At 39.6% G+C, this 11,204-nt stretch overlaps 1 protein-coding gene across 1 annotated transcript; it reads right to left on the bottom strand.

Moving 5' to 3' along the window:
• Positions 1–575: 575 nt before the first annotated feature.
• LOC102960288 (olfactory receptor 8S1-like) lies at positions 576–1,538 on the bottom strand. Its single transcript, XM_007073074.2, has one exon. The coding sequence runs from the start codon at positions 1,536–1,538 to the stop codon at positions 576–578; it is 963 nt and encodes a 320-aa protein (XP_007073136.2).
• Positions 1,539–11,204: the final 9,666 nt, after the last annotated feature.

Raw genomic sequence — 11,204 nt, 5'->3', positions numbered from 1 at the left:
TAGTGTTATGGGTTTGGGAGATGAGGACCACAGAAGTGAAGTACCATTGTCAGTCATCACATCATATCAAAAGTACATACTATCAACATGACTTAACCATTGCTGATATTAACCTTGGTCATTTGTCTTAGGTAGCATTTGTCAGGTTTCTCCACTTTTCTCCCCCTTGTCACACTGTATTCTTTAGAAGGGGTCCAATACACTATGTTCAGCCCACATTTAAGAAGTACGTACGCTCTACACTTCATTGAGAGTGCAGTTTCTACCTAAGTTATTTGGAATTCTTCTGAGAGGAAGATTTTCTGTTCTCTTCCATTTATTTCATTATTCAATTATTTATTTATATTAGTATAATAGGTATTGATTTTATGCTTTTGGTTATAATCTAATGTTATGTTGTTTCTTTTGTTGCTCAAATTGTCCCATCCTTAGTCACCCGGGTCTCTTTCATTTGGTTCCTGTGTCCCTTCAACATACCCTTATCATTGTGGGTTTTGTTGTTGTTGTTGTTGTTGTTGAGTGCTTCCTTTCTGTTGCTACGAGATGCTTCAGGCTCATCTGGTACCTTTTCCGTTTCAGCCTTCAAATCTACCTGTTCTCTGCTCTCTGAGCTGCTGTAAACCTTTTTGCAACATTCTTTTCAGAGCTGCCTTTACTTCCTTGTTCTTCAAGCTGTAGACAAGGGGATTCACTAGAGGAGTGACCACACTGTACTGTATGGAAAAAATTAACTCCAGTGGGGAACTTAAGGTTGGCATGAAATAGCGAAGAAAAGCAGATCCATAGAAGAAACTCACTGCAGTGAGGTGGGAGGAGCAGGTGGAGAAGGCCTTGCTTCTGCCTGAGGTGGAGGTGATGCTCAGGATGGTGGAGATAATACGGGTGTAAGAGAAGAAGACCAGGAGTAAGGTTCCAGAGGCATGAATGATGGCAGAGCACACCAGGACTGCAAAGTTGGTGGAGATATCAGAGCAAGACAGAGAGAATAGAGATGGCAGTTCACAGCTGAAGTGAGGCATGACATGAGCCTCACAGAAGTCCAAATCGCAAGCCATGAGGGTGTTAATGAGAGCATCCAGAAAGCCCAGTCCCCATGAGACCCATACCAGACCCCCACACAACTGTTTACTCATCACCTGGTCATAGAGCAGGGGGTAGCAGATGGCAGTGTAGCGGTCATAGGCCATGGCAGAGAGCACAAAAGCTTCAGTCCCTGCGATGGAAAACACAAAAAATGCCTGAGTGAGGCAGCTTTCTATGGATACTGATTTCTTCTGAGACAGGAGATTCTCCAGCATCTTGGGCACAGTGACTGAAGTTAAACAAAGATCCAGGAAGGAGAGGTGACTCAAGAGGAAGTACATGGGGGTGTGGAGATGGGAATCAGTCATAATCGCCATCATGATCATCAGGTTCCCCATGATGGTCAGGAGGTAAATTTCCAGGAAAAATACAAAGAGGAGAATTTGGGTGTGAGGGTCAGCAGATAGCCCAAGGAGGATGAATTCTGTGATGGTGCTGTGGTTTCCTAAGACCATGACAGAAGATGTTCCACTGGAATGAAAGCATAAAGAAGCATGAAATATTCACCTTCTTTTTGTGCCACCTCAGAATCTCTACTTTATTCCATGTATGCACATCTTCAGTGTGCTCATCTTTTACACGGATTTTTAAAACATCTACTCTCCCTCCCTCCCAGGATTCTTCCCTCACTTGATTGCCAACCTCACAGGTCCCGAACTCTGAACCAGACCATTAGTACTCTTGTGGCTCCTCTCCCACAAATAACTCTGGAGACCTTCACATAATTTTTCAGTTTAGTCTATGACTGAATGGTTTCATCTCCTTGAACTGTCCTTTGATTGTAACCTACAATACTACTGGTCAAACTGTATCCAATACACTTCTTGGAGAAGTGATTCTAATCATCTCCGGTTTCTTGAGTCACACAGTGTTTCACTCTCCATTCAAAAGCTTGTAAGAGTTCGATATTACTTTATAATAACATGCTATATTTATTATATTTCTACTCTTCATGTGTCTCTCTCTAGTGTATTTGGTTATTTAATTCCAAGGACAGTTTCAAAATGTATGTGTGTGTGAGTATATGCATGTGGTGGGAAATGGGGTTAAGAAAGGAGATTGCTAGGAGTGCCTGAGTGGCTCAGTTGGTTGAACATCTGACTCCTCATTTTGGCTCAGGTCATGATCTCATTGTTAGTGAGTTCCAGCCCGGCACCCGGCTCTGTGCTGACAGCTCAAAGCCTGCTTAGGATTCTCTCTCTCCCTCTCTCTTCGCCCCTCCCCTGCTCATGCTCCCTTTCTCTCTCTCAAAAATAAACATTTAAAAAAAAGAAAAGAAAGATTTCTGATCTATATTTTTAAGATTAACCCTCCCCCACCCCAAAAATTCAGATTCATAGGACATGTTCAGTTCCTCAGTTTGAACAGTCAGGATTTGCATCTCCTCTATATAAGCCTATGACCACAACTTTTAATTCTACAGTGCTCCTGAATAATTATAAACTTACCTGGTTGGCATTTAAAGATTACTCAATTTTTGAAGTAATTTCTCTACCAGCAGAGAACCTGTTTTACTTGGTCTTTTCTGTGATGGGTATTTTAAGCATTGCCCAGGTGGTTCTGCTACCTCTGTGCTACAGAATCAGGCACGAACTGGTCGGACCAGACTTGCCCCGGTGCCCTCATTACTCTCCTATTCTCTGCCTTGACTTCAGCTGAGACTCTGTTGAAAATTTTCCCTACAAATCTTGACCTAAATCCTACCTATTTTTCCATCTCACCTTAATTTCTATTTCTTCCCTTGTATAGCTGTCTTGATTACCTCCTTCCCTGCCTGGATGGATTATGGAAAATAATGATCCCTATTATTTCACTGGTCCCAATTATATCTAGGTATTATCAAATGTTTAGCTTTTTCTCTACCGGGAGATCTCAACAAAACTTCAGGGGCTGCATTATTTCAAATTTTAGAATATGGAAATTGAATCTGAAAATGCTGTGGTAACTTCTGGTGTTGAGAGGATTAGTGGATAAGCTTAACACCCCTCCCAGGTCTGTGAAGCTTCCATATCTGTGCTTTTTACACTCTGACTGGCTGACATTCATCTGACATTCATTAAGCACGTCTACTTCTCTTCACTCTATGTTCTCTTTTGTCGCTTACTCTCTGAACTGTTTTGGGCCTTCACCTGGGTATCTGTCTTACTCCGGCTTTTAGTAGGATGTATGAGTAGTGTTTCTTTTTCCTCCAAATGTGTTGCTTGTTTATGAAGAATACATTTGGTATTTAATCATCCATATTATCTTAAATCCCGAACATACAGCAGAATGAAAGGCAATAATGGGTGCTCAGGATTTGTTAAATGTAGAAAGAATGAAAGAATAAAGTAAATATGACATGTGCTTTGTTAGAGGAATATACCTAGCTTTAATTCTAACTTTAGAAATAAACAAAACTGGGGTGCCTGGGTGGCTCAGTCAGTTAAGCATATGACTTTGGCTCAGGTCATGATCTCACGGTTCGTGGGTTTGAGCCCGGCGTTGGGCTCTGTGCTGACAGCTCAGACCCTGGAGCCTGCTTGGGATTCTCTGTCTCCCTCTCTCTCTGCCCCTCCCCCACTCACACTCTATCCCTCTCTGTCTCTCAAAAATAAATAAATGTAAAAAAAAAAAGAAACAAACAAACAAAACTTGGGGTACCTGGGTGGCTCAGTTGGTTAAGCATCGACTTCAGCTCAGGTCATGATCTCACGGTTGGCGAGTTCGAGCCTGGCAATGAGCTCTGTGCTGACAGCTCGGAGCATGGAGCCTGCTTCAGATTCTGTGTCTCCTTCTCTCTCTGCTCCTCCCCTGCTCGTGCTCTGTCTCTGTCTCAAAAATAAATAAACATTAAAAAAGTAAAAAAATAAATAAACAAAACTGGAGGATGCCTGGGAAGTGGTGGAGAAAGGTTGTAAAGACGGAAGACTTGTCTTTTGTCGTAATAATTGGTACCTAAAGGTTCCTTCCCCCAGGGAGCAGCTCTAGCTAATTTCTGTCCATGCTGGGAGGGTGGCTTAAAACCATGACATTTATGTGTACATTCCATTGTCCAACCCTGTCAATTCAGTAATCTATCCATCTGTGTTCCTGTTCAATTATTTATCCATTAATTTATCAGTTCTCTCATTTACCTAATTATTCAAAATATTATGGGTCTACTTTGTGCAAGGCCTCCTACTTAGATTGGCCAAACAACCTTATCTAATGTTTGTTGAACTGTTGTGTGAATACACTTATTTGTCCTGCTTTTCCAGTCATACATTTCTAGCATTCATAGCTGAGTTCTTGTGTTGGTTAACTTTTTTTATACCCAGCTTGAAACCTCAGACTCTTCCTTTAATGAGTCTTTTCTGGTATGTAACTCTTTGCAATAATCATAACCTGTCACCCAGAATTCTGAATTGACTCTGAATTTCCCAGCTTTCATCTGGGGAATTTCACCACAGTGTCATGTTATTCTGGCCCAGAGAACTCACAAGAACAGGTCCTATTCCTGCGGAGTGAGCCAATGTCCTGCTTTTCCTTTCTTTTCGTCCTTCTTTCTTTTTTTTTTATTTTTTTATTTATTTATTTATTTTGAGAGAGGGGGAGATAGAGATAGAGAGAGAGTGAGTGAGCGAGCTTGCAAGCAGGGGAGGGGCAGAGACAGAGGGAGAGAGAAAGAATCCCAGGCCTGCTCTGCACTGTTAGTTCAAAGCCCAATGTGGGGCTCAATCTTCTGATCTGTGAGATCATGACCTGAGCCGAAACCAAGGGTTGGTTGCTTAACCACCTGAGCCACCCAGGTGCCCTATCTTTTCTTATTTCTTATTTAAACAAGTTCTCATATTCCCACCCTTTATCAGAACCCATATTCAAATCACCTCTCTGTTCTATCTGGTGAGTAACTTGCAGCCCAGTATGATAGCTCAGATTAATTCAGATTCTGCAGTGAAGGTGAACAACCAGAAGGAAAGTTCAGTTCCTGCTGTCTCTGAATTTATAAAATCTCACTGGAATAAACGGTTTCTTTTGTTTTTCAGTAGCAAAGTAAACAGTCAATTCAGTACATTTACTTTAACTGGAAAATTTTTCAAGATTTATAATTTACTCTTTGATTTTGGCCATTTTCTCCATATTTACTCTCTAGTTTTTTCCATATTTGTTCTCATTGGAGACCTGGCTACAATCCCATTTTTATTTTTGGCATGTAGCCCAAGCAAACTCCAGCATAACTGAAGGACTTTTGGAGCAACTGTGAGTTAGAGACCCGATATTTGAAAACCTCTGTTCTATGCTGAGGACCCACAAAGCCAACCCATCAGGAAGGCAGGTGGAAGCCCAACTTGTGAGATTCTGTGATTTGCTCCCCCTGGAACCTAATATAGATCCTCTGACTGTGACCAACTGAGGACAGGGCTTCATTTCAACCATGTAGCGAAAGCTAAGCACTAATTTCAAAGTCTCTTCACTTACCTTGTGAGAGGGAACAGTGGCTTCAATTCACATTGAAGTTGAATGTCTATTTTGAAATTCAGAAAAAGGTGAAGAGAGAGAAGTTTGAGTCCTCACATAAAAGAGGGTGGAAAGTAAGAAAGTAGAACCCAGGGGGATCGTTTTCCACAAAATGTGTTATTTACCACTTTGCCTGTATAGCTGTGTTTGAAACTTCTCAAATAGGCTGCTTCTTGCTATCTCGTATGTTTATGTCAGATATCACCTTAAAGAGAAGTGAAGCAGGAAATTGCATTTTCTGGGCCATTTAAAAAATAATCACAAATAATTATCACCATCCATCCTATGATTTTTGGCTGAAGTTTATGCTCCTGTGAATTCATTTTACTTAAATTAGCGTTTGCCTAAATTTAAGATTCAATCAGTTCTGAGAGGCAAAGAACATCAATTCCATTATAAATTATTAACTTGTTTAGATATAATAATCTTATATCATTTCAAGAAGACATTCCAAGAAAAAAGTCTCAACAGTTACCTGTTTGGTGAAATCACACAGAAAATATTAGTTGATTATATACATGACTGGATAGATAGATTAATGAAGATAGGATGAAAGGCAGGTCTAGTGCTGCAAGGCAGAGATGGTCTGGGTAACTATTTTTGGAAATATAGAACCTTTGATGTTCTGAGGCCACCTGAAATGGGAAGAAGGGCCAAATTCTTGTGGTCTGTATGCATGGAAGACAAACTTCAAATATGTCAATATTTTCCTTAAAATCTTCTCTGATTTCTGCTATTTCGCTTCCCCTTTAACCACTAATATTGATGACCAGAGTTGATGGAGTGGTTAATAATATCAGAAAAGTAAATTATTTTTAGCACATGCATTTAGGGTCTAAGAGAAGGAGGATCTCAGACTACTGAAGTCTATCTACTATGGTGTGCTTTTACCCATTCCTCCCCAGACTGAGAACCTCTTAGCTCCTGGTTTCAGTTTTCCAGACCGATGCAGATTCCATAGTCGCTGTAGACTCAATGCTAGAGAGCATAGAGAGGATTTATTTAGTAGATGCCAGAAACAGTTGAGGATAAGAGCCTCAAAGGAGAGAAATATCCACAAAGGTCCTAGTGGTTGTAACTTAGTCTGCAGTACAAGCAAAAGATGATGAGAGAACTTAAAGCAAAAGGAGTTGCCTAAGACAAGTAGGTACAGAAGACTAGATAAAAACAGAAACTGGAAATCTCCAGAGGGGAATGTGGGGAACCTTTAGAGAAATCATAGAGGTCTGAATTTTTCTGGCACAAAAGTCATCTTCTGGCTCTAGTCTTACCATAGTATAAGAAGTCGTCTTTGGTCAGGTGTTCACTATGCACAGGAGAACCACTATTTCTCTAGCCTAATTTTAGAGTGCATACATGTTTTCTATTCACAAGCTTCCAGGAGGGAAGGAAAATGTCTACTCTCACTCACTAAATACAGTGGGAAACATTCAAATTCTGAAAGGAGCACAAGAGAGACTTCTCTCATGTCATGTCAGACCCAATCACAGAGGCTACTACTCACTTATCTTTCTGAGTTTATACACTGGACAAAGAATATCAGTGAATTGAGTGATTTTCAGATACAATCTAGCTGAAGGGAATCAGATAGTCTGGTGGATCTCAGCAGTGCAAGGAAGCTGTAATCCCTGAGGTCATGGTCTGAAGCCAGACTTTAAGCTCATTAACTGGAAGAGTGAAGTTTGTAGAAGTCCTGGGGGATTCTTACAGATATAGGCTATAGAACTTTAGGGATGAAGTTTTAACTGGCCTTTGAAAGTAGGCAAGCTGGGAAGTCTTTTCCTGCTGGCCACTTATTAGGAAATTATTAAGGAAGGTATATAGTGAGATATAATTAACCTAACAGGTGACTTTCCCACATCATAAGGAACTGTATCTTTAAACAGCTGGGCCGAACATTTTCTGATTAAATCTATTAAAAAATCAGAAACGGTTACTTATTCAACTATCTGACTCATTGGATGCATCTGTGAAACCTCATTCTATGCAGTAGTATGGCAAAGAGCAGTGTGGAGACTAACATGATCCCAGGTCCAGCCTCACATCCTCATGGGAGGCATCTTTATCTCTGAAGATGAGTTGTTGGACATTAATGAGAAATTTCTCAGCTTATATGAAATTTTTTCTTTAAAATGTTTCTATTTTTGGAGTCTGGGGAGGGGACAAAAAAAGTTTCTATTTTTATTAAAAAAATTTAAACTTGAGATATAATCAACACGTAACATCGTATAAGTTTAAGGTATAAACGTGTTGATCGATACATTCGTATATTGCAATATGAGTGCCATTGAAGTATTAGTTAACACCGAATAATTATAATATATAATATATAATCATAATTACTTAGTAAATTAAAATATATATGTCACATAATTATAATTTCTTTTTTTTGTGGTGGGATCAAGAGCTAATCTCTTAGCAAGTTTGATGTTTGTAACAATACAGTACTGTTGCCTATAATCACTGTAAGGAATTTTAGATCCTCAGGGTTTATTTATCTACTGGTTGCAAATTTGTATCCTGAAACAAAATCTATCCAATTTCTCCATCCCCTCAACCTCTTGTAACCACCATTCTATTCTCTCATTTTACAAGTTTGGCTTTTTTTACATTTCATATGTAAGTGATATCATACAGGATTTTTCCTTTTCTGTCTAACATATCTCATTTGGCATAATGCCTTCAAGGGCCATCCATATTGTTGCAAATGGCAGGATTTTCTTCTTTCTTGTGGCTGAATAATATTCTCTGTGTGTATGCATATATGTGTGTGTGTGTGTATGAGTGTATATATTATATGTATGTGTATATATATTATCATCTGTGTATATGTATGTGTGTGTGTATACACACACATACATATAATATATACATCTTCTTCATATGTTCTTCCACTGATGCACATTTAGACTGTTTCTGTCTTGGCTATTGTGAATAATGCTGCAATGAATAAGGGAGTGCAGATATCTTTTCCAGGTATTGATTTCATTCCCTCTGGGTATATACCCAGAAGTGGAATTACTACATCATATGACAGTTCTATTTTAATTTTTTGAAGAACCTCCATACTGTTTTCCACAGTGGCTGAACTAAATTACATTCCCACCAACAGTGTACAAGGGTTTCCTTTCCCCCACAGCCTCACCCTCACTTGTTTTGTTTTGTTTTGTTTTGTTTTTAATTTACATCCAAGTTAGTTAGCATATAGTACAACATTGATTTCAGGCGTAGATTCCTTAGTGCTCCTAACCCATTTAGCCCATCCCCCCTCCCACAACCTCTCCAGTAACCCTCTGTTGTTCTCCATATTTAAGAGTCTCTTATGTTTTGTCTCCTCCCCCCCCCACCCCGTGGTTTTATATTATTTCCGCTTCCCGTCCCATATGTTCATCTGTTTTGTCTCTTAAAGTCCTCATATGAGTGAAGTCATATGATGCTTGTCTTTCTCTGACTAATTTCACTTAGCATAATATACTCCAGTTCCATTCACATCGTTGTAAATGGCAAGATTTCATTCTTTTTGATTGCCAAGTAATACTCCATTGTATATATATACTACATCTTCTTTCTTTTTAATTATTTATTTATTTATTTCTTATTTTTTTAATATATGAAATTTACTGTCAAATTGGCTTCCATACAACACCCAGTGCTCATCCCAAAAGATGCCCTCCTCAATACCCATCACCCACCCTACCCTCCCTCCCACCCCCCATCAACCCTCAGTTGGTTCTCAGTTTTTAACAGTCTCTTATGCTTTGGCTCTCTCCCACTCTAATCTCTTTTTTTTTTTTTTCCTTCCCCTCCCCCATGGGTTTCTGTTACGTTTCTCAGGATCCACATAAGAGTGAAACCATATGGTATCTGTCTTTCTCTGTATGACTTATTTCACTTAGCATCACACTCTCCAGTTCCATCCACGCTGCTACAAAAGGCCATATTTCATTTTTTCTCATTGCCACATAGTATTCCATTGTGTATATAAACCACAATTTCTTTATCCATTCATCAGTTGATGGACATTTAGGCTCTTTCCCTAATTTGGCTATTGTTGAGAGTGCTGCTATAAACATTGGGGTACAAGTGCCCCTATGCATCAGTACTCCTGTATCCCTTGGATAAATTCCTAGCAGAGCTATTGCTGGGTCATAGGGTAGGTCTATTTTTAATTTTCTGAGGAACCTCCACACTGCTTTCCAGAGCGGCTGCACCAATTTGCATTCCCACCAACAGTGCAAGAGGGTTCCCGTTTCTCCACATCCTCTCCAGCATCTATAGTCTCCTGATTTGTTCATTTTGGCCACTCTGACTGGCGTGAGGTGATATCTGAGTGTGGTTTTGATTTGTATTTCCCTGATAAGGAGCGACGTTGAACATCTTTTTATGTGCCTGTTGGCCATCCGGATGTCTTCTTTAGAGAAGTGTCTATTCATGTTTTCTGCCCATTTTTCACTGGGTTATTTGTTTTTCGGGTGTGGAGTTTGGTGAGCTCTTTATAGATTTTAGATACTAGCCCTTTGTCCGATATGTCATTTGCAAATATCTTTTCCCATTCCGTTGGTTGCCTTTTAGTTTTGTTGGTTGTTTCCTTTGCTGTGCAGAAGCTTTTTATCTTCATAAGGTCCCAGTAATTCACTTTTGCTTTTAATTCCCTTGCCTTTGGGGATGTGTCGAGTAAGAGATTGCTACGGCTGAGGTCAGAGAGGTCTTTTCCTGCTTTCTCCTCTAGGGTTTTGATGGTTTCCTGTCTCACATTCAGGTCCTTTATCCATTTTGAGTCTATTTTTGTGAATGGTGTGAGAAAGTGGTCTAGTTTCAACCTTCTGCATGTTGCTGTCCAGTTCTCCCAGCACCATTTGTTAAAGAGACTGTCTTTTTTCCATTGGATGTTCTTTCCTGCTTTGTCAAAGATGAGTTGGCCATACGTTTGTGGGTCTAGTTCTGGGGTTTCTATTCTATTCCATTGGTCTGTGTGTCTGTTTTTGTGCCAATACCATGCTGTCTTGATGATGACAGCTTTGTAGTAGAGGCTAAAGTCTGGGATTGTGATGCCTCCTGCTTTGGTCTTCTTCTTCAAAATTACTTTGGCTATTCGGGGCCTTTTGTGGTTCCATATGAATTTTAGGATTGCTTGTTCTAGTTTCGAGAAGAATGCTGGTGCAATTTTGATTGGGATTGCATTGACTGTGTAGATAGCTTTGGGTAGTATTGACATTTTGACAATATTTATTCTTCCAATCCATGAGCAGGGAATGTCTTTCCATTTCTTTATATCTTCTTCAATTACCTTCATAAGTTTTCTATAGTTTTCAGCATACAGATCTTTTACATCTTTGGTTAGATTTATTCCTGGGTATTTTATGCTTCTTGGTGCAATTGTGAATGGGATCAGTTTCTTTATTTGTCTTTCTGTTGCTTCATTGTTAGTGTATAAGAATGCAACTTATTTCTGTACATTGATTTTGTATCCTGCAACTTTGCTGAATTCATGTGTCAGTTCTAGCAGACTTTTGGTGGAGTCTATCGGATTTTCCATGTATAATATCATGTCATCTGCAAAAAGCGAAAGCTTGACTTCATCTTTGCCAATTTGGATGCCTTTGATTTCCTTTTGTTGTCTGATTGCTGATGCTAGAACTTCCAGC

The sequence above is a fragment of the Panthera tigris genome, chromosome B4 (genome assembly GCF_018350195.1).
Source record: "Panthera tigris isolate Pti1 chromosome B4, P.tigris_Pti1_mat1.1, whole genome shotgun sequence".
Classification (NCBI taxonomy): domain Eukaryota; kingdom Metazoa; phylum Chordata; class Mammalia; order Carnivora; family Felidae; genus Panthera; species Panthera tigris.
This window is presented reverse-complemented; position numbering and strand designations above follow the sequence as displayed.